Here is a 25,064-nt window from a genome sequence, read left to right as displayed (position 1 = left end):
GGCGTGCGACTACCGGACCTACTTCTTGAAGGAACAGAGCCGAAATGAGCACCAAACGCAACACTCAATGGTGAAATAAATCACCTTTATGCAACATTAGCAGTCGTAAATATTAAGATTTAAGAGGTTCAGCTGGAAGCCAATATTATGATCTACATGTAGATGTGGAAGAAGTGTACCCAGAGACTGAAATAATGAATTTATCAGGCTGTGAAGACATACTTCAAATAATTTCCCGGTCTTCTCCGTATGATACCTATGGAACATGTAGACACTCGGAGATTACATATCCAGTGCGTGACGTCATCAGGCAAGAGCCTTCTGGCGGACGGTTCAGCAGGGTCTTCCGAACGCTCCTAGGACCGAGTTTTGAGTAGCGACTGTGCAGTAGCAAAATTTTTTTCTCTCTTGATATATGACTTAATACCTTCTTTATACATTGGAATTCCAATGTTCCAAGTTTTATTGCTAACAAATTCCTATGAATGTGTACTTTAAGTCAGGAACCATAATGACTATAACTTATGTTACATTTATCGAAATGTTTGTTGCACGCTGCAATTATTTTGTACATGTGTAATTGTTATCACATTTGTGCAGTGAAACTATGAGTAGTTGTTCACTAATTTTCACAAAAAGTTAATCTCACCTGGATGTAAAAAAACACAAGCATATACATAAATCACTACCTGTGTTGATGATAATGTTGATGATAATCTGAGTACAAACTCAAAGGCTAAATCATTATGTTTATGTATATGGGTCAGAATTGTGAACGATGTACAATTGAGCCAAAACAACGCCAAATTTCAAAAGTAGGAATTACTCCAAATCATTTATCTTACCTGAAAGAGTATGATTCAAGCTTTAATATGAACCCAATTATACTAGGATTTTGTGAAAGGAACAAGTTTTTATTCACCGCGGAAGTTTACCATGTCCAGAGCAGTGAACGTTTGTGAGGAATGATACTGCACAATACATTTGAATACCATTTAACATAACTTGCAACAACCTGATTTGCTTCAAAATCGTAACAAAGTATCTTAAAGCTGGTATCTCACTGAGCGGCGAACGTTTGCGAACGTAGCAAATTTGAGATTCGCCAACTTTTCTAACGAATGTTTGCGAAAAATCAAAGTTCGCTTCTGCCATTAGCAACAGTTAGCGACTTTTAGCGATGTTTAGCGACAATTAGCAACACTTTAGCGAATGTTTGCGAAAGTGTTTGCTAACACAGGTGGCGACTATTAGCGAATGTTAGCAAATGTTAGCGACAATTTTGCAAATGTTAGCGACAATTTTGCAAATGTTAGCGACAGTTTTGCAAATATTAGCAACTGTTTGCAAATCCTTTGCGACAATTTTGCGAATGTTCTTGGACCTAGAAAAGTACCAGGCGATTGTGTATAGTAAGACCCATAAAACTACATAAAACCTTCCTCTGAATTCAGATCTCTTGTGACAACCGTTCAAGATGGATTTCCAGTATATGGAAATAAATTTCTGCCAAGAAGAGGCTCAAGGTGTTGCTATCCTTGAAGAGCTGCTTTGTCAGGCTGCTGCTACAGCTATTGTGCAGCATAAGAGAAATAAAATAAAGAAAAACAAGAAAGGAAGAAGAAAAGAAAGAGAGTCAGAGAGTGCTTGTTGCAGAGGACAGACTTTGGTCAATATGAAAAGCTTTTGCAGCAATTACAATCATGATGGAGATGTCAAGAGCTTCAAGAACTTTTTTAGAGTGGAACCTTGTCTGTTTCAGAAGCTTTTATATAGGAACCATGTGGTTACTTGTTCGCTAGCAGTGGCGAATCATATAAAAATGTTAGCGACACCGTATTACGACCGTTTGCGAATTCTTACGAGTGTTTTGCGAATGTTTGTGAATGTTAGCAATTGTTAGCGAAAATACAAATTCGCAAAGGTTCGCAAAGAAATTTTGAACATGTTCAAAATTTCTTTGCGACAAGAAAAACTGTTTGCGACAATAAAAACCGTTTGCAAACTTTCTTGCGAATGTTAACGAACCTTTTGCAACCGTTTACGAACCCTGGCGAATTTCCAAATTCGCTAGGTTCGCAAACGTTCGCCGCTCAGTGAGATACCCCCTTAAGGGATATGTGTATGTGTTGCCAGAATATTAAGCTTGTACTCTTAACCTGTACGTAATGGTAGACAACTGATGATTTAACCAAATTCGTTATCCCTGTTGAAATATTACTCTTTTGCTAAAACACTTTCTCCAATTTATGCACATTTTACAGAAACTCATTTTTTCGACTTCTTATTTCACTATCCCATACTTTAATCCTTACTCCCAAATAATAAGATGCTTTTTTTATTCAAAAGATTTATCTGATCTAGGGCAGTCTCTGTAACCCAACAAACATAGCATAGCTTTCGTCATGGAGGTTCGCATATAGGTCATGGACGTTTGGAACAAACAAGATATTGAACAATGCAGTTCTCTGGAGTTGGAAATGCATTCTATTCACAACAAACAGCGATTTGATGTCGAGAACAAACTCCTCTGCAAAATCCAATAATTAAAGGGTGTGTACAGTTCTGGTCGAGGTGAAGATTTGGCTTTTAACGTTTTGCGAGATATTCAGAAACCACTCTATGAGATGTCAAAGAGCATGCAGTATTAAGGGGTATCAAAAGTTTTTTCGATGAAAATCGGTTTTGAAATGGCTGAGATATCCAAAAACAATGTGAAACAAAGAGATCCTAATAAAGTTGTGGCATGTCGCCTTTTATTATTAGCACTTTTTTGGATATCTCAGCCATTTGAAAACCAATTTTCATCAAATAAACGTTGAATCCTTCTTAAAATTACATGCTCTTTCATATTTCTTAAGAGGCTTTTCATTATCTCACGTAGGAATGTTCAAAACATGAATCCCTACCTTAACCAGTACTGTACAGTCCCTTTAATACCAATTATCAATTATAAAAGCTTGTTTATCTTTCATGCTGAGGAATCAAAGAAAACACTTTTTCCATCTCTCGTAGATGAACGTACGAACGTACGTGTAATCTCAGTGACGTAGTCTATCTGATGAAACATTACGCTTTGTCGCTAGTATGTTCCATCAAGCAAATCAGTCAACTCAGTAATTATAACGACTACCATTTGCAAATTTCCACTTCAGGTTGAAAGAATCAAATGAAATATTATGTCTTGTCAGTTATAAGCAGGTCATCGGTAACCTCTGAAAATTGAAAAAAAAAACAAAAAACTATTTCCCTCACACATTGCTTTCATTACCATTACCCAAATAAATTGGATGATGTTTTTGACATGTTTTATTATAACTCTAGATGTCTTAACTGAAGATCGGGTATTGACCCAAGTCCGTATGAAAAAAAAAAAAAACATGCAAGAAGATCGCGTTGAGAGTTCACTGATTTCAAAAATTTAACGCTCCTATTAGTCTAGTGGGATTTAGGGAAAATGTGACTGTCAGAGGCATTTTTTAGTAAAAGTTGGGAACCGGTCTAATTTGTATAATTCAAGTACGCTGAATCAAAAAATTCTGGTTCCCAAGCGGAATTTTGAGTCTAAGAGCATCTAATTTGCATAAACAAAATGGCCGCCAATTCATTGCTTTTTTAGGTGTTTCGATGTTCTAATTTTCATAAAATCTCCTAGACATGTAGAAATAGTAATAATTTCAGAAATTAAGGTGCAAAGACAATAGCTAGGTCATCAATTGTTCATAACTTTTACTTATATATGCAAATTAGGAGTTGCTGCTGATACAGCAATGCATTACCACATATATATGCACATGTATAGTATACTATACACGTGCATATATATACCTACGTGTTCACTTCTGTTTTTAATCATTTTAACAAGTCATCGGGCAAACCAAAAATATTTGGTGTCGCCAAAGTCGAATCAAAATTAATCAATTCAAAAGAATTCAATAAATTCAAAAGAATTGAATTACACTTATGCAAATATCAAGATGCAAATTGGTATACAAGAGGATACATAACCGGTAGGATTCTAGATTCTACAACACATTGCCGCAATATATGGATCTGAATCATAAATCTGATGATAGTTTTCATTGAATCAAGACCGGTTCACAATTCCTAGTGTGGTAAAGAACCAACTTAAAGTATTGAAATAAAATATGCATCTCATTTGCATAATAAATCATTCAAATATTTTTCAATTTTCTCAACATATTTTCCCCTAAAACAAAGTTTTACTATCAAAATGCACCTTGGCATAGTGAAAAAAAATAGATATGCTTTCGGTCAAACAAAGTGTACATGGTGTCATCTGAGCCCAAGGAAAATCAAGTACTGGAATCAACCAATTCAGAATAAAAAAATGAATAAAAATATTTGCAATAACGTATGCAAATTGGTATGCAAGATTCTACAACACATTGCCGCGATTTATGAATCTGAATCATTATAGTTATGATATCAACACATAAGTTGATGATTCTTTTGTGATAAGGAGATACAAGAAAAAAAAAACTATTAGAAATACCCTAATAATCTAGTTTGCATATAAATTATACAAACACTTGGCCATTTCTATGGATATATTCCCTTAAACAAAGTCTTGCTATCAAAATGTACCTTGGCGTCCTAAAATACAGCTAAGTTATCGGGCCAAAAAGTTGTACATTATGATGTCGTCAGAGTCCGAAGTAAATCAATTACTGGAATCAATCAATAAAGGAGAACTGAATGACACTAAAGGGAAATATGTTTGCAAATTGATATTCAAGAGCCGTAGACCAGGCAGGTTTCGAGATTCTACAACGCACTGCTGTAATATATGAATATGTTTCATAACAGTTATTACATCAAGACCTGTTACTGATTCCTGGTGTGATTACTAGAGAGAGAGCAACTACAAAACAACACACATCTATGATCTCCTTTGCATAATAAATTATGCAAATATTCACCCATTTTCTATGCATATCTACCACCAAAACAAGGTCTTGCCATCAAAGTTATCAGGCAATCACATCACTATACATTACTCTATGGATAAGTGCAATGTCACTTTATCCTTCCCTGCATGTACTTTGTCGTTTTCATTGGATAGATTTTTTATAATTATTTTCAATCTGCTGAATTTAAAATCAAGTGGCAACTTTCATAAATCTCATCATAATTTATGTTTTTTTCACCCACTCAGCAGGCTCAAGCAAAAAAAAAGTGTGAGAAAAAACCTGGTATCTCGGGGACAGTGTCGAAAACAGAAACGAGGATGAACGTTGTAAATCTAGTTATCAACACCTTTATATTTTGGCTGAAAAGAAACATAATCTGAGTCGAAAAGTCTATTTCTTTCAATCGAGCTAAATTGATCTACATTCATGCAAGGTTTGCATCATCACATTGTTGCTAACATGCACACACTGCTGTACATCGTAGGCCTGATTTGTGACATTTGCATCGAAAAATTCTGCATTGCTTTCGCATGCACATGAAATCATCTCAAGGTAACTTTGCAGGATTGGAGCTAGATATATCAGTTGTACAGGCTGTAGACAGGCTGTAGATCAAAACCTTCCCACCCATTGTCTACTGGTGAAGAAAGATCAGTTTTGGCACAATGAGCAGGATTTTCTTCTTTTTATAATCTTTTTTTTTTAATACAGGAGTATTGTCGTTGAACTGCTTCCACAAAAGTTCAGTATACTTTTGCCGGTAAAATGGCGGAACATATTTGTGCCAAACAAGCTTGTGTGATGCATCTTTTGAATCGAATATAAGTTTATTCTTGTAAAGAAGACTGATACCAACCATGTTCTTTGAAACCTTTAGTTTTCTTCTCGTACAAGCAGCATCCTTGATGATTGTGAGTCATTGATCACTTGCTTTAATAAGAGTGCTACTGTCAGTATCAGTCTGGCAGAAAAAGCACAACTCCAGTATCTACGGAAGAAGGCCTCTGTAAGGTAGCTATAGGATCGATGTTATCTCTCAAGGGAACAAAAGTAACTTCATGTTCGCAAGGTGGTGGAAAACCCAGGTCCTCTATGAAAAGATCCATATCCTAATTCTTGAGCAGAAATTCAAATGAAACGTGGATATTTAAAAACTATACTTGATAAAGCATGTAATGAGAGGCAAAATGCCGACTATTACGTCTGATATGAAGTGGAATCTATTCTGAATGTTTTGATATGGTTTCTAACGAGTATCCATTATTCTTTAGTTCTTACAATCCACTGGCCCTTAAAGTTAGATGCCCTGTTTGTTGAGAGTGTCATTTCTATGATCTGAATCACACCTGGTGAGATATAAGTCAGACAGACAAGGGAGCGTGGCGTCGTCCAGTTAAGAATAAATTAAAATGCATCATACTTGGTGGTTATCACAAGCGACCAGAAACCCGGCGGAAACCCCCTGCGGGGGCGGGAGTACAGAGAGAGGGACAAACAATGGGCCAGGGTAGCCGAACTGGCTCGTACAGCCATGCGCCTGGCGGCCTATGGAGGGTCCGTGGCTAACCTCCTACTCCGGTCAGTTGCCGCCTGCAGGCGTTCCTACCGGCCTGGGCCGCCATCACGGACGACAAATTTGTGCTATCCGTCATCCAGAACAGGTTCGTGATAGGCCTATCCGACCCGCTCCCAGGGGGCTCACTCAGGGCCCTCTCCCCTCCAAGCACGCGGCATTTCCGTTCCAATATGGCCAGCGAAATTGCCGCGCTCCTCGTGAAGCAGGCCAAAGAGCGGGTGGTAGTCCACTCCCGCCTGTGCCTCTCACCGGTGTTCGTGGTTCCCAAACGCTCGGGGAAGTTTCATATGATTTTGAATCTCAAGGCCATAAATCAATTCATCAATTCAATCAATAAATCAATTCATCCAGCCAGTACACTTTCGCATGAAAACTCTGGCCTCGATTCTACCCATGTTAAGGCCCGACGATTGGGCAGTGTCCATCGATCTAGCCGATGCTTACCATCATGTTCGCATCGCCTGTCCGTCCCGGAGGCTATTAGGCTTCACCTTCGCGGGACGGGCCTATCAGTTCAGGGCGCTCCCCTTCGGGTTAAGACCCACCCCCCCCCCCCCCCCCCCCCCCATCTGTTTACAAGACTGGTTTCGGCGGTCGCCGCCTTTCTACAGCAAAGAGGGATAAGGGTATTCTGCTATCTCGACGACTGGTTGATAGTCGCAAGCAGCCCTCATTTGCTGATGGCACATCAGGACTTCACCCTTTCGGTTGCGCAATCCCTAGGCTTTCTTATATCGAGATCGATTTGCCGAACCAGCTGGCTCGTCCTACTCCAGAGCGGGTCGGGACGATTCTAGCCACCGCAAGGTCCCTGCGGAACAGGCTGGCTGCCCCCCGCGAGGACATGGCTCCAGTTTTTGGGGTATCTCGAGAGCTTGGTGGACGTGCTCCCCAACTGTCACCTGCACATGCGGCCGTTGCAATTTCACGTCCTGCAGGCGTACAGACCGAACACGGATCCGCTTTCTACGTCGATCCTAGTCTCTAATCGCATCCGGGCTTGCTTAGTCCAATGGATGCGCCAACCATTCCTCAACCAGGGCAAGCCCTCAGAGCGCCCCTGCCCTCGATAACGGTAACGATGGATGCGTCGTTGGAGCGGTGTGTGCCGGGAACATGGTATCGGGGAATTGGGCTCACCTCCCACGTCTACCGCACATCAACCAGCTCAAGTTTCGGGCCGTGATGTTAGCGTGCAGACACTTCCGTGCAGGGTACAGGCGATTTCCCCCGTGGCAGTTTACCTGCTGGGGCAGGACAATCTAATTGCCGACTTTCTTTCCAGGGGCAGGGAATTACCATCCGAGTGGATGCTACACCCCGAGGTCTTTGCAGGGCTACAGACGACCATGGGCCCCCTTTAGGTCGATCTGTTTGCCTCCAGTCTGAACCACCAGCTCCGGCTCTATTGCGCCCGGTCCCGCGACCCGGAAGCTTGGATGGTGGACGCATTCTCCTTTCCCTTGTGGGGGGGGGGGGATTCGGGGGTATGCCTTTCCCCCGATCGCCCTCATTCCCCGGGCATTGGAGAAGACCCAGGAGGACGAGGTGTCCGTTCTCCTGATAGCCCCTCGGTGGCCCAGGAGGCCCTGGTTTCTGACGTTAATGAACCTCGTGACGGGTCACCCCCGGGCCCTGCCGGGTTGCCCGGACCTGATCAGACAACCGTTGTCCGGGACGACGCACAGCAACCCGACAGCATTACACCTGATTGCGTGGCCATTGTCGGGCAGGCGGGTAGACAGGTGGGGCTCTCCCATAGGGCAGCGGAGTTCATCGCCCACGGTCATAGAGACTCGACGGTACAGTCTTACAACTCTAGGTTGACCGCGTATTTCGCCTGGTGCGAGGAGCAGGCGTTAAGTCCCCGGACCACGCCTTTCCACAGGATGGCTGATTTCTTCATCCACCTGTTTGATAAGGGTTTGGCTTTACGGACCATCAGGGCCTACCGATCCGCGATAGCCGAAGTGCACAGTGGGTTTGAGGATGGCAGTATGGTTTCGAATGCGCCTACCCTGACTAGGTTGTTTAAAGCGTTCTTCTTAAAGAGGCCACCCACAAAGATTTTGCTTCCATCGTGGAGCTTGCCTCGCGTTATGAGAGCGTTAGCGGGACCTCCCTTTGAGCCGTTGGCCAAGGCGTCCCTTGCCAGGCTCACTTGGAAAACTGCTTTCTTACTGGCGGTGGCCTCTGGTCACAGGCGGAGCACGTTACATGCGTTGTCCACCGCGCCAGGGCACATCCGTTGGGTGATGGTGTGAGATTGATTCCGAGCCCCACGTTCATAGCCAAGAACCAAACGAGCTCCACGAAGTCAGTGGAGATTTTCATTAGTCCGTTGATGGCATTTTCGTCTGTTCCCAAGGACAAAGTGTGGTGCCCAGTACAATCCCTCAAATGATACTTGAACCGGACAAAAAGCTCCAGGAAACATGATCAGCTTTTTCTGATCTGCAAGGAACCTCACTCACCAGCCTCTCGGGATTCAGTGTCGAGATGGATAGTTAACACCATCAAGGCGGCAGGCCCGGAAGCCCTTACGGGACCCGATCTATCCCACGCGCATGATACAAGGAGTATCAGCGCATCGTGGGCTCTGTTTGCTGGTGTCAGTCAGGAGGACATTCTGAAGGCAGCGTACTGGTCCTCGGCCAACTCATTCATCTCTTATTATCTGAGGGACGTCCCGGCGTCCGAAGCGGTCTTTTCTGGTGCGGCCTTGGCTTTGGCGTCCGAGACATCTAGACCTACTTCCTACTTGGTGAGTTTTAACGCTCCTCCCTTTTCTGTGTTGGTCTAGTATATTGTTTAGGAAAGGGGACGGATGGTTTTTACTGATGTAGATCATAAGAATCAGGACTGATTCTATTATCAATGAGGTAAAAACCATCTGTCTGCTTTCGTTCCCACCCTCCTTCCCCTCTCCCCGCGTTAGGGGTCTTTTTCTGCGGTATTTAGAGGAAGAGCAGGCTGGCGTACGGGTGGACGCCAGTGGGGCCCACACACGGGGGGAGGTAGGTGGGGACGTTAAAGGCTTCTGTTGCATATAGCTTGGCACGCGCGTGCGACGCGAGAGGAATAGCATATTGTTTAGGAAAGCGGACGGATGGTTTTTACCTCTTAGATAATAGAATCAGTCCTGATTCTTATGTTTAATATGGAACCACCTGAATTCATTACGAACCTTTTTTTGTTTTGATTTCGGGATAACAAACCTTTGGAATAATGAATCCAGGGAATAACAGACATTCGTGTTAACAAATCTTTGGAAGAGCGAACATATCATAGTGTGACCTTAAACCTATTACTAAATCATCACTTTTTTTAACATGTGTTTTCAAAGTAAGCACAAAAGCACAAACAACTTGACGATCTCTCTGTCTCTTAAATGTAAAATTTATTTAAAAAATGTATCAGACAGAATTGCAAATTAACTTCGCTTTTCATTGATGAGTATAAAAACACAATGTCATGATAAACGGAGGACCTCCATGTTTTTATCAGACAGTAATTGTATACTGCATTACTTTTGTTCACTTATGACGACATTTCAATGAATAAAAAATAAACAAAAACAGCTCCTCCAGAGGAATTCGGTATAACGGGAGTGCACTGGCAATTCTTTTCTCTCTGTGTTGGAGCTCAATCGCTTCGCCATTTCTTCTCATTTTCATTCATCTGCTTCCACGTTCTTTTGAAACTTTTACTTTTTTCTTGACACATGCCCATTACAAACTTCTTCTTTTTTTTTCATCCTTTTTGTTCCAATATATTCTGAATGTGACTGCGTAGCCCTTTTCGGATTTGTTTTTGGTTTGTTTTGTTTTTCTTGTTGGTCACAGCATGTTCAGGCTACTTAGGGAATGAGAGCAAAATCATTGTGAAGAAAAAAATAAGAATGTATAAAAGCACAGAATATAATTTATGACAGTTGCAGCAAACGTCCATGATGGAGACCAAAACTGGGTGTGTTCTGTTTGAGATGGCAGCTACCTTACTCAAAAGATATACACGGGGAGCATCTGTCACTATAAAGTGGCACTGTTTCTCTATCTCCTACTTTGTAATCCATGGACTTATTCTACCAACAAACATCCGTCAGCAAAACGTTTTCCTTTTGTTATTGCAGGTAAATTGAATACTGAACGTTATTCACTTTTGGGTATGAGTTACTCTGTGATTTGATAATATTTTCAAGTAACATTAACTTATCGTACAATGACGTAATTGTAATTATCAGAAATTTCCTTTCTCGGACCGAACGCCCATGAGCGAAACTTTCAGAACCTATAACAGTGCAAATTGTCTTCAAAACCTCATCAGAAAGAAATCTAAATGCACAGAAATTACAGATTACGCAAAATTTCAGTTTCCTATAACTTGGTTTTCAGTGTTTAGCTGTATTTATATAATTAGAGGGAATACAAGCATAAAATTGCAAGCAAATTTTGAGCTGTTTGTTCATAATGATCACATACCGCCTTAAAAATTCTGAAACTACAGCTCTCTAAACTCATTGTTTACTTTGTAAAACTTTTCTTTTCGTTATTTGAGCTGAAAGTTTAAAAGAATAAAGGCACTTTCGAGACAAGTTATCCCTATTGTTCGGATTGTTTACGTCACGGACGTTCACAGAAATTGCCACGGTCATTCATTCTACCACTAGGGTCATGTTCCAGGATGGATAGCTAATCAACAGAGAGTATATAGCCTTCCTAACTCTTCCAAAATTTTGAAAAGGTATCTTCAATGCAAATTATTAGAATTTTCACACCTTTTCAACATATATATTGCTCAGAGAGGGAGTAGGAGGTGGATTTTCAGAGAAACTATACACTATTTGCTCGGTTTTCGGTGAATCGTATAGTCCAAAAACTGCAGACGAACCCCAGTCCGCTCCAAACATGACGTGCAGCTCCTCAGCTAGAGAGCCAGAGGTAAAATTTACCAGCTCCATCAAAGCAAGATGGTGCCCCGCTCGGTAACGTTTCAATCATCACGGACGTTCTCTTTTTCACGGAGGTTCATCTAAAAATGTAATTTCGGTTCGCATTTGACAAGGGATGAGCAGAAACTCAAAACATACATATTACCATGTGGCTAGATCTTAGTTGATCACGACTCAGAAGCTGAAAGTTTTAAAGAATAAAGGCACTTTCAAGACAAGTAATCCCTATTGGTCAGATTGTTTACGTCACGGATGTTCACAGAAATTGCCACGGACATTCATTCTACCACTAGGGTCATGTTCCAGGATGGAAAGCTAATCAACAGAGAGTATATAGCCTTCCTAACTCTTCCAAAATTTTGAAAAGGTATCTTCAATGCAAATTATTAGAATTTTCACACCTTTTCAACATATATATTGCTCAGAGAGGGAGTAGGAGGTGGATTTTCAGAGAAACTATACACTATTTGCTCGGTTTTCGGTGAATCGTATAGTCCAAAAACTGCAGACGAGCCCCAGTCCACTCCAAACATGACGTGCAGCTCCTCAGCTAGAGAGCCAGAGGTAAAATTTACCAGCTCCATCAAAGCAAGATGGTGCCCCGCTCGGTAACGTTTCAATCATCACGGACGTTCCTTTTTTCACGGAGGTTCATCTAAAAATGTAATTTCTGTTCGCATTTGACAAGGGATGATTAGAAACTCAAAACATACATATTACCATGTGGCTTGATCTTAGTTGATCACGACTCAGAACAATGTCGCCAATAACGTTCAATGGGCTACGATATATATTAGTAAATAGCGGATGCACGTCCATGACAAAAACTGAGTATAATTTTGCATAAAAGAATGTTACATCCCATGTACAGCCAGCAGACATACAATTTTTTGCAGGATATGTACATTAGGTGGAACACCAAATTTGTGTATACATTACAGTTGGGACAACAAAGCAGAATTTGCAGCAGCGATAGGGATAGAAGCATCACGGACGTTCGTCTGTTTAGGACTTTGATATTTCAATTGTTCTCTGTAATTTTATACGTGCTCATAGAGTTCTTTTTGTGGTACGTACCAATGATATGTCAGATCCAGAACACGGTCAGATAGTAGATGCCACGTACCTTATAAAGTCACATTATTGGTTTGAAAAACAAAAATTATTGTGAAAATAGCATTTTTACTGTATATTTACCCTTTAACCCTTACTGTACTGGGCTATTTGGCTCCATGAAAATTATGGGGGGGGGATGCCCCCCCCCATTGATCTCGGAAACGTAATGTCCGATGAAGTTGAAAATTTGCATGCTGATAGATCTTCGCGTGCTGAATCTGATGGTGTAATTCATTTTAATCAATTATGCAAATTTTATGCATAATTAGCTAATTAATTATTCATAATGCATATATTATGCATTTGGGGGATATTTTCATAATTTCAGCCTAAACAAGTAGAAAATTACATGAAAACTGTGTAATAATGAAGAATAATGTTTCCCAAATGTGAAATGAATCAGAGAGGGAAAAAAATGAGAAAAAAACAACTTTTTGTTATGTTTTGTATTGCTTTTATTTCTTATGTTTTCTATTGTTTTCTATTCCTTATGTATATTATTGTTTCTAAACTTTTCCCAATTTATTTCAGAACAATATAGAAGCATGAACCAAGTGACAAACCAATTCCTGAGCAAAATTTATAAAGTAATGCAAGCCATGGTCTATTGACAGTATGTATAAACTGTACACAAATATATGCAGCGATTAGCCGTTTTAATGACATGCGCATACTAATTGGCCCATAACACCCCCTAGGTAGGTCCGATATGGACAAATGTATCAAAATGTGCGCAAGACTTCAGGGGAAAAAGTCATGAAGCGAGAATCGGAAATTCCCAGCGGTCGCGATGCGATCGCCAAAAGTATGGAGGGGGGGCCTCCCAGGCCCCCCCCCCCCCAGTGCAGTTAGGGTTAAGTCCTTGTAAAATGCAAAATATCAGTCAAAAGTAAACCAACCCATACATTTCCTGAAAGGAAATTCACCAGGCTTTGAGATGATATGAAAGAAACTTGTTTCTTAGATCATCCTGGTGTGTTCTAAGGGAAAGAGTGCCATAAGGTGTGAAAATTGGCAATTGTACATCAATTCTCACCCATATATATTCCATATGTTGTTCTTGTCTCATATTTTCAAATATATCATTAAGATGTATACAAAATTATTGTTATATGCTAGTGTTAAACTGCATTTTGTAACAATTAGTGTGAATACATTATCGTTTTATTCATCTTATCTTTCAATATGAGATGTGTCGAGATTTATTCAGTATATGTGACCTTGCACCTCAAAACAAACAAAATGTCGCCAGACATAAAGTTTTAGTTAAGACCATATTCTGAAAGAGCAGATTTTAAGCTTTAAAATAATGTATAACTCAAATCAAATGGACTCTCCTAATCTATTTAAATATTGGAAAGAAAGCACAAACTCAGGAAAAGTGTGAACTGAGAAAAGAGGCTCTGAAGTACAGTGTCTATTCAAGCGCTTAATCTTTACCAAACCATGCTGACTGTGCGATGAATGGGACAAAAAACAGGAAGTAAACCACCAGAGTAACAACAATGAAGGGATTATCAGATTAAACTGAAATTAAGCATGCTTCATTAACACATTCTGTCCATAATTAATGCCAACTTTCAAGTCAGTAGCACTATCCTTTCAAAAGTTATTAGAGTTGAAAGTGAAGAGTGTGGACAAGGTTTTCCAGAAATGAAAAAGGGATTCTAAAGACACACCTAATCACACTATTCTAACAAAAATGTTCGAGATAAACTGCTAAAAATACACACTTTCCTGCCCGATTTATGGTACCAAATTTTAGCATAATGTAAAAGAAGACCCGCTCTTTCAGAAAATATGGAAAAGTCAAGTTCGGCTAGGTTGACCCTTTTCACTTATTTTCAGTCCTCACGCAAAATCAGTGTGTGCGACTTTATGTTCGTTTTGAGGTGCACGGTCACATATATCATACATGAGAAATGTAAAACAGCATTATACTGATGAAAGGAATTTTCGAGCTGTTGCATGTATGAGACCAGCTGTTTCAGATTTCATTTGCCTGCCTGATTATAAAATGTCTAATTCAACGTATCTGTGCAGATCTCAAACAAGCCTCTGACGTTTTTAGTATTCTGTGTCAGAGATTCACATTTGTAATACTTTGAAGATCAATGTGAACAACATTTCTATATGTATAAGTGTAGTTTTAAAAAAAACATCATTGTATCTTTTCAGAAGGAGGGGATGTTGTGTTATGAGCACACTACATTTATCACAAGTGTATGCATATCATTTGTATTCTATTATTGAGTGATATGGTCAGAGCAGCAGTCATTACCATGACACTCGTTTGTAATTGTGGATTAAAGTTGTTTCAAATTTATTTTTAAACAACTGTATATTTGTTCATCATTGAATCAGTCCACTATTACAACAATGCGCAGATTAGTGTAGAACCTATCCTTTTCTACTGGTTCTACCTGAAGTGTTGGGGCATATACACTGAACAAAGTGATATGTTGCCCATTGTAAAGAGAGAAAGGCATGGACATAATGCGGTCAGAGTGGCCTGTTGCAGGTTTTTTAGCATGGAGGTGATGGAATTCTTGACCATAGCCAACTCCTAATAGGCATCGTTCACACTGAGGCTTGCCAGACCAGTAGAGTGCGAAGCCTGCACCATGTTCTTTAAGGTTACCTCATCTGCAAGGTGGACTGCATTGAGAGCAGCTATGTCTATGTCAAGTCTGGAGAGCTCATGAGCGATGAAGGCCGTTGTTGAAGTCTGTGGCCGTCAGCGTTGTCTAGCATAGTTCTGATGTTCCAGCATGCTAACTTGAGTTTTTGTGCACCTTCTGAAGGAGGTGTGATCCTTTTCTTCTGTTTTGTTTGACCGCTTGGAAAATGCCCATTGGCACAGAAATCCAACACATTCACATGCACAGCTTTTGAACATGCACAACAATCATACCACAAGTGGAAGGAAAAACAAAAGGAATATATCACACTCATGCATTCAGTAAATTCCAAACAGAAATAGAGATAAATAAGCAAGAAACACCACAAATTAATGAACTTTACTTCTAAGGGCCATTAGAACAGCAACAAAATATCTAGTAGTTACAGTCTCAAGTAAAGAATATGACACTGCCACACACAAAAAAAAATGCTTAAACAAAGAAAGGACAGTCTATTTTTTTATTCAAAATATTGTTAAAGTGTATCTGCACCCTGAAATTTATTTTTCTGACATTGTAGGTTGTTGTACTGGTAATATCCCTGTCAAATATAAGAGTGCAAAGTTACATACAGAGATATAGCAATATATAAAGAGAAATAGAGCAATCTCTAAAATGCCAAAAATTAAATGCACCTTGATCTAAGAGTAGTAGCCTGGCGTTATCGACTACGTTCGCTTGCGTAGTTCAATAATTTTTTGTACGATCAGTGTACGATACTAGTGCTCTCAAAACACGCAAATGCACGCAAATGTTCACGTACGCAGCTAGGTTAATGCTGCCGCCGAGCTGCGCCATACGCCCACGCTGCTGGGCCACCAGGCAGCCAGCCGCGGCAGCATCTACTCATGCGGATGCATATCCGGCTCGAGAGCTAGAGAGAGCCAGCATGTGAGGCCATGCCGGTGCGGCATGCATACAGTGGACTGGCCCAGCGTCTATGCACAGACTCCCGAAGCTGTAGTCCCGTAGTACTACCTAGTAACTGTGCACTCTCAAAATAAAATTGCAAGACGCTCCGACGATGGAAAATCTGATACTGAACACAGTCCCGGTCATAAATTTTGATTCAGTGCGCTTGTAGCAATTTTAAACAGGGTGGCGGTATTCGAGCCCCTGGCGAGGTGCGGGCACCTCACTACTAAAATAGACGTCTGACGTTATAGTAACTATACACAGCCCAGTCGCTGTTGCACAGCGTCTGGTAGGTCAGGCTATAGGCAGGGCTCCACACTAACTTTTTTGTTTGGTGGCCCGATGGGGCCACCAAAATCCTCAATTTCAAATTTGTGGTGGCCCCAGAGAAAAATTTGGTGGCCCAAAAGAAAAATCCAATAAAAAACATTAAAAGTTCTGTTTTTTTTTTTAATGAGTCAGATATTTAAGTTTTATCATAGTAAGACTTGGAAGTTGGACATATCTACTCATTAATAAACCTCAACAAACTTGCAACACTTACTCTCAGGCACTCATTCAGTCCTTTTCATCCATGCTTTAAACAAATTTGACTACTAAAAAGTAACAAATTTATTGACATACAAGTACTTTTCAAAAATATTTGGTGGCCCGAGGCGGGCCACCAAATTTGCCCTTTTTTAAAATTTGGTGGCCCGACTTTCATTTTTGGTGGCCCCGGGCCACCGTTAGTGTCGAGCCCTGCTCTATAGGGATCTAACGTTAGACACCCAGATCTAATCATTGATAGGTCTAGTACTTAGGCCTAACCCTGTTACTTAATTAAGTACCAGGTACTAGATCTACTAGACCTCTAGACCACACAACAGAGTATACATCTAATGTTAGAGTTAACGTTAGACCTAACGTTATCTAGATCTTCACGGGTTGGTGACAGCTGGTGAGTGTTTCTGAAAAAAAATCCACCTTCGTTTAATACGACTAATTAGTTTCGCGCCCTCTCTCCCGGCTGCACTATACCACCTGGTCCAGCAGCGTATTGATCCAGATCCAGATCCAGATACTCTGATTACTATTCTGGTGAATACCACTTAAAGTGTCAATTTCAAATTTTCATCATTCATCATGAGTTACGGCTGTTTGCCTTAGTAACTTCCTGTTGAGTCTACATAAGACAAACAGGCTTGATGAAAACTGAGGGAATAGCGTGCAAATTCAGCCTGATTCTGGTGTTCTGATGATGATGATGTTCTGTACAGTCCAATAAATGTCGACGATTTGTGAAGGCGGAATGGCTGTCGAAAGTCAGCTGGCTTGAAGTGTTCTTCACACAACCTTGCGTTGTTTTACAGGCCGGTCCCGGTCCACTGTCATACCAGCAGAACAAATATGCCGTTTCAAGTTTCTCATACCATTTTTGGATCAGCTCAGGGCATTTCCTCTGATCCGGAAATTTGAATATTGCAAAGTTCGGAGTGGTGTTCCAGCAAAGTGGTGCAACGCGTGTAGGCATCTTTAATGTAAACCAAGAGTCGATCGAGTTGTGATCGCCAAACGCTTACTGGTTAGTTATACCAGGCGCATCATCCGGCAGGTGGGCCGGCCGGGCCGGGCTAGCGCTCCTACGATGCTTTCTAGTTCGGTACATGTCACACTATACGGGCATTAAGGCACACGATACCGATATATACAGTATTCGATATAGCTGTGTGCAGACGGAGGCCAACGAAGGAAACGTGCACACACCAATGGTCGACGCGCGGCTACTATTTTCAGATTTAGCTACCATTGCAGCACGCACTAGTGCGTGCTGATTTATTAGAATTAATATTTCACAATTTTGGGCATTTTTTGTGATGGGATATAATTTTCTCTAGAGTTCTTAAGACATGCTCTCACACCTCTCAAAAATGAATTTCTGGGTGCAGATACACTTTAAAGAGATAGTTTGTATCATGTGAGAAATGACATAAGGCGTACATTTCAAAAGTAAAATACTAACAGGCTGTGCACTAATATATTCTAATTAACTAACTCACAATCTGTTTTAGTCTTAATACTATTTCTTTAGATTTTGTGATTGACAGTTACTAGTTTTTTGTAAGCAATTCCATATTTTGAAAATGGCTGGAAGTATTCTCATGAAAATCAAATCAATGTACGGCTATATGTATGTTAACAGATTGTGATTATTTGGAGAAAGTTGTGGGCCATGGGGTCAAAGGTCAGATGTCAAAGATCTAACAATACTTGCTTCAAGGAATGTATATTTAACCACTCAACAGATTTTTTTGTGTGTCATTAATCTTTAAATTGTGTCATTTTAACTTCTTGCCAATGGTGAGATATTGTCGTCTACAATCCCACAATGACAAGGTGTACCGTAGACCTAGGGGGCCCAAAGTCCCAAAATAAAGGCATCCGTTTTAAAAAATGTAATATTTTTCTCTATAACTAGAAGTTGTGGAGCTAGGTTAGGTCTATGAGTATGTTCATTGATGGCTGTAGTTTTCAACTTGGTTTTAACTTTTTCACATTTTCATTACAGGTACTTTCTTGAAAATACGTGGTCAAATTACCACCAAACTTGGCTGGTATTATCATTACGATGATAAAATATTTGCACAAATGTGCACCATGCGCCACTTGCCCCTTACAGGCCTAGAAACCCCAAAATATACAATCTTTAAAAGAAAATCTTCTATAAACCAGAAATCTCCCTCGAGTTTGCTATGTCCTTCTTCTGCAAGAATGTGTGGAAGGTGAACTTGGGATATTCGGATGAGCGCTAGATCCACTGGGTCTCTCGTTCATGATAATGCACCTGTCAATTGTAAGACCCACTATGTGACCCCCGGGAGAAGTGCGTCGTGGGTGAGTACTTGCGCCAAAATTATGGACTCAGGGCACCGTCAAGGACACCTTTGGTGAGTTGCGCCAGAGACGTTATGGTGGGGCAATGTCAGTCTCTTTACTGGGTGGTACGGTGGTATGTGCGTACGGGGTGCGTCCAATTTAGTCCACTGCTGGCACTACTTTCAGCACCGAATGCGCGTTGTATATGCACACGTACGCACAGGACCGGTACCGTATACCGTGGACGCGTCGATCAACGCATGTACATGAATGTAGAATCAGTGAATGCATGTGAACAAGAACTCTTCAAAACAACCAGTAAATACTATTGCAGTTCAAATATTTGACAAATGCAATAATACACTTCAAAAAAACATCAGTTTTTCAAAGCCGATTGAAAATGAATGTACATGTAGGCCTACCTATTTACGATTGCTATCTTTGAAAGTACATGTATTTCGTGTGGCAGTGCCGTGCGGTTGCGATTGCTGCTGGTTTGGCATTGAAAATGCACAGCGTTCAATACAACATGTGGGCATTAATAACGGTGCATGCAGTAGAGTCGGGTGCAGTGGTATACATACGATACTACTGCCAGCCCCACTCGACTACGAAAAAACAATCCCGCTATAGCGCAACGTACAATATGCACGCGCATGCACATTAGTTGTAACCGTGCAGCAGCACATATTCACGTGCATGCACTGCACGATCCATATGTACTCGAACAACAAATTTGAATTTGGAGGGGGAAAATGTTCAACAACAAATATTTACGAGGGATATTTTTCCATATCAAAACTACTGTTATAATTTTGTTATATTTTAAGGTCAAAATTTTCTGTTGATAGATTTTAATTAGTAGCAGGTGAAAATAAAGAAGACACAAGTTATAGACACTAAGAAACCTCCAAAACCCAATGTGCATAAGATGGAAAGTCAAATTCTGTGGAGGTAAGTCCAAATTGCGATGGAGTGTGCATATAATTCATTGAATGGTGAGTCCAAAGTGGCGACGGAGGGTGTGTAAATGGTAATAAGAAGTGGACTCTCCTTTGACCATGATTAACATCTCTCGGGGGTCACCTAGTGGGTCTTACAATTGATTGGTGCATAATAGTGGCCCAATTGTCTTTAAAAGGATATGACATGTTGAATAAGGCCAAAAACTAAAATTGATCTTTCTGCCTTCTTCCTTCAATTTTTTTTCAGATTGTAACAGAATTTGACAGAAATTTTTCGGACTGTTAGAGGAGACAAAGCTGTTCATGTGGTTCAGATTCCCTCCACGAGTGCCATTACAAATAAGCACTGAAGAAGATATCATTTTTGGGCTCCAATTCACTGTTTTAAGGATCAAAAACAATTGTGGGTAACATCTTTCTCAGATCATGTAGGACGTTCTGGTGGTATTGAATGTATACCTTCACTAGAAAGAAAACAGATGCCTCAAGATTTTAAGAGAAATGTCCATAGATGAAAATAACCTGGGTGTAAATTCCTTCAAAATAGGCTTTCTGCAGATTTGGCAGGAATCTTCCTGAGGGGTGGGGAATACAAAGTTATTCACAAAGTACACTATACACATGATCTCAATGAGGACCATAGGGTAGGGCTACTGTGGGTCAGAAAACTGTGACTTTCACTCTTCATTAGAAGAGCTAAATTGTATTTTATTTAAATAACCTCACAGGTAAATAATGATATTACATTGTAATTGTTTTTTGAGTACCCCCAAAGAGGTAGCTACAATACAGGTAATGACATACCACTGATAGGGAAGTTGCATCATGGTTGCATATATGATGATGATGATGATGATGAAACAGCAATTATCTGTAGAAACATTCAATGGGGCTCCTGTCAAAGTTATTAAAGGACCACTTTAAATCAGAATACTTTAGGTTGCAATATTGTCACTACAATGTTTGTTTTGATGTGTTTACATTTCATGTTGGATGTGATGGCACTCAGGCCTAGGTTAAAACCCCAATGCTTTGTTTAGGGCGAGAGATTCTTGCAAGAAACACTATGTCAACTTCCATAATTATCTAGTTTTGTGTTTTTCCTTGCCACTATCCAGGCTCCTACTTCCCTTTGAGCATTACCTTAGGACAGCTGACAAGCTATTAGACCCAGGCAATTCCATACGGGACAGAAAGGAGCACAAGCACAGAAAGAAGGAAAAGAAGGAGAAGAAGAGAACAAGAGTGAAGCATGTCAGGGAACAGCTGCAGGAACTGGAGGCACGGAGAGCAGCTGAAAGGAAGGTGCAGGACGAGGTAAGTCACCTGAATTTTAGCCCTTGTGTGATACTAGAAAATCCAGCTGTTGACCACTTAATCAATTACGCTTACAACAGTAAATTAAATTTCACTCTGCAAAGTTAAGTTATGTTTACACCATGTTCTCGGCAGCCATGGCAGTTCTGTTTGTCCGAAACGTAGTGCGTCATGGGTAGATAAGACAGTCTCCCGTTTTCTCCCCTGCGTATTCTAGTCTCGTTCGGTCCAGTCCTCGCCCCGTTGAACACAATAGCTATCAGACCCTGTTCTCACGGCGTCTGGTCAGGCTAGACTATCAATATTTTCCATCCTGTCCCGCTACAGACCGTCTCCAAGTTTTGTTATGGCCTGATACATGCCATCGTGCCTTGTTGCGTTCACCCTGTTTTATTACAGCGTACAAGATTCCTCAGTACCACCGCGGACTGCCATGGCAGTTTTTGTCGAGCCCATCGCAGGTGCAGAGACTCCAACCCAAAGCACCTTCTGATCTGGAGATTCTCCCGCCTGAAACCCCTAGCAAACGGGAGACTCCAAGTTGATGTGTACGAAGCGTGAAGTTCCTAGATTTCTAGATGCTCTCTGGTGCTATCTACATGTATAAGGCTTATTTTTTCAACATACAATAGCAATAAGTAAGAAATCCTTTCCAATGGGAGACACAGAGTCAAGGCAGGAGAAATTAAATCTCAAGCGGGAGAATGGGAGATTTTGCAAAAATGGGTTTTCGGCGGAGATCTCCCGTCGAAAACGGGAGAGTTGGAGTCTCTGAAGGTGTGGGGAGACTAAGGCAAAAAAAAAAAAAAAATAGTTGCATTGGCGTAACCCGCCCGACCCTATGTTTTTTTGTTTTTTTTGCTATCGATATCAAGTATCTTGTTGATTGCGATCGCGAAACCCGGAAGTGGAAACGGCTCTGGGGATGTACGAGGGAGAGCTAGCTAGCGCCTAGCCTAATATAATAGCCTCGCTTGATCAGTACGTCGTCTTGTTTCCAACACAGACGCGTACTCTATCAAGATTTATACAGTGACATACTATCTTCTGAGCCAGTAGATTTACTGTTGTGAGATGGAGAGGGATTTGCATAATCTCACTATGACTAGTGCTCAATCATAATACAATGTAACTGCACAAGAATTCGCTTGCAAAAGACTTCTTCATTTCCATAAGTGCATCTTTGAACTCAACAGTCAACTTGTACATAAATCAGTCTTGTTGTGAACCATATTCCAGTGGGTTTTTTTTTCATTTTTAAGAGTGTAAATTTTGTAATAAACTATTTTACAAACACTGAAAAAAAGAAGAAAAAAGATTTATACAGTGTATTTGCATTCAGACTGCAATGTGTTGTGTACAGTTTTGCCATAGGTTTCCTGTGTGGAAAACTTACACGAATCTGCATATGTGGGACTGTATTAGAGATCGCCGCGTGTTGTGAAAAGATCGTACACATGGGTCAATTTACATCTATCTTATCTAAGTCAAAATAGTAAAATATGAAGTGAAAACATTCAGGATAGGGATTTCAACATCTTTAAATTCTGTGAAGGGGCATAGTTCCGGTAATATCGGCCTCATAAATGATTTTTAGAATATATGAACACTGCACATTCAGTGCAGCAGTTGTAACTGTTCAACTGTTTACTGTTAAGCAGTGCAGTGGGTCTCTAGTTAGCCGGGGCCAGCGGGACAGGTGTAAGGATCTACGGAGCAATAGGGTTACAGTAGCCTCCCGCTGGCTGCATGAAATGAAGCTGTACACAGTCTTGATTTTGGTGTAGTATGTTGACTGTTATACAAATGATGCACAGGATAGAGTGCGTTGGTGGAGATGTAGCGCACTCAAGGGTATTTACAATTGTGAAACATGCACGAGGCGAAGCAGAGTGCATGTTGCACTACATTGTAAATACCCAAGAGTGACCTGCATCTCCACTAACGCCACGAAAAAATCCTGTGCATCATATGTTTTATAAAATGGGTCGAAAACTAACACCATTTTTCACGTACCTTTGTGGGTCAATACCAGTCAGCTACATGTAGCACTCACTCAAGAGTCAAGATGTCCGAAGATGTTCGTCCCAAACATTTACGCACGTCGCACTCGAAAATCCCGCACATATAAGTACTGTACATATAAGAGTGTACGTACGCCACACATGTTATGCACCCAAGACAGGCCGGCCAGCAGCCCGAACTAGAAGTTGTTTACAGGATTGACAGCGCGTATAGTAACGCGCGACGCACTTGTAACAACTGATTGAGTGCGCACTGCTAGTGTAAACATTGTGACGTCAGGCCGTGCATGTTAGTGAGAAATTAATGCACGCACACGTGACTCATTTCAGCGCTTCCTATTGGCTACATTCTTGAACCCATTTTATAATTATTATTATTACACAGGAACCATCACTATGCAAAACTTCAGATTAATGCAGGGTGATCATGGAGTTATCATAATAAAAAAAAAAATAAGAGTCTTCATATGGGATTTCCTGGCAATTGACGATAGAATTTACACATCTGAGAACTGTTGTAAAAACTACAGTCAACCTTGTCTATTAAAGCCGAATCTGTTATAGGATTGAAGAAATAGCTTAGATTTAAAGAAGATTTGTCTTTAAAACAATAGAATATAAAGAGAAGAGAACTTTACAAGACCTTTGACTTAATAGGCGATTATTCGACTTATGAAGGTTCACTGTGCTACTTTTTTTTGGGGGGGGTGGGGTCAGTCGCTGAAGGGGGGTACTCGATCTGGGAGAAATTTTGGGAGGGATTTTTTATGCCTCCGCCAACGAAGTTGCCGGAGGCATTATGTTTTCGGGTCGTCCGTCCGTCCGTCCGTCCCGTTTTGTTTTTGTCGATATCTCAAGAACCGTGAGGTAGTTTTGCATCAAACTTGGTATGAGGGTATATCCTGGGGGGATGATACTTTATTTGGATTTTAGGGTCACAGGGTCAAAGGTCAAAGGTCACAGGTTATTTTGTGAAAAAAGGTTGAAATTTCATGTTTTTCTCCATATCTCGCAAAGGTATCTTCATGGAACTTAGTATATATGCATGTACTGATGGGCAGTGATTATCTAGGGAAGTTTGGGGTCATGGGTCAAGGGGTCAAAGGTCAAGGTCAACTCCTCAAAACATCACTACTTTCCTTATATTTATGCAATGCCTGAAGGATTTTTTTAAACTTGATGTATGCATGTATAACCCAATATATATTCTGTGGGAAGTTTCTTGCCAAAAGGTTAAAGGTCAAAAGGTCAAAGGTCAAGTGCAAGTGCTAAATTGCACTTCTTCCTCCATATCTCAAAAGTAACTCAAGGTATTATCATGAAACTTACATATTTATGCATGTTCTACCTAACAGTGATTCTCTTTGGAACTGTGAGGTCAAAGGTCAAAGGCCAGGTTTAGATAATACTATTTTACCATTTGATACTGAAATTATACTTTTTCTCAATACCTTGAAAATTACTCAATGCGTAAACTTATAAAAGGGTCAAAAGTCAAGTAAAAATCATCAGTTCCCCCAAATACCTGCACTCTGACGTTTTAATCATTCATCCAATTGAACCTAGTTCTAGGAAAGTGAACATTCAGCACATTTGTGGCAAACCTGTCATTTTAATATTTTGCCAATTGTGTGAAACTGTCATCACACATTGTCAAGACATTGTACTATAGACCTATTAGGAGAACCATGCAATATGGCGGAGGCATACACCAGTCGCCGTAGCCACA

At 40.6% G+C, this 25,064-nt stretch overlaps 1 protein-coding gene across 1 annotated transcript in view; it reads left to right on the top strand.

Moving 5' to 3' along the window:
* The window catches only part of LOC139712161 (uncharacterized), a 161,349-nt gene that overhangs the window by 110,703 nt on the left and 25,582 nt on the right, over positions 1 to 25,064 (top strand). The window contains exon 5 of the mRNA XM_071623999.1: positions 21,113 to 21,311. Coding sequence (XP_071480100.1) covers positions 21,113 to 21,311 — 199 coding nt within the window. The remainder of the gene's footprint in view (positions 1 to 21,112; positions 21,312 to 25,064) is intronic.

The sequence above is a fragment of the Diadema antillarum genome, unplaced genomic scaffold, assembly GCF_040938485.1.
Source record: "Diadema antillarum isolate AM-2024a unplaced genomic scaffold, OU_Dant_1.0 seq00001766_RagTag, whole genome shotgun sequence".
Classification (NCBI taxonomy): domain Eukaryota; kingdom Metazoa; phylum Echinodermata; class Echinoidea; order Diadematoida; family Diadematidae; genus Diadema; species Diadema antillarum.
The sequence above is the reverse complement of the archived record's forward strand: the minus strand, read 5'-3'. Positions and strand labels throughout refer to the sequence as shown.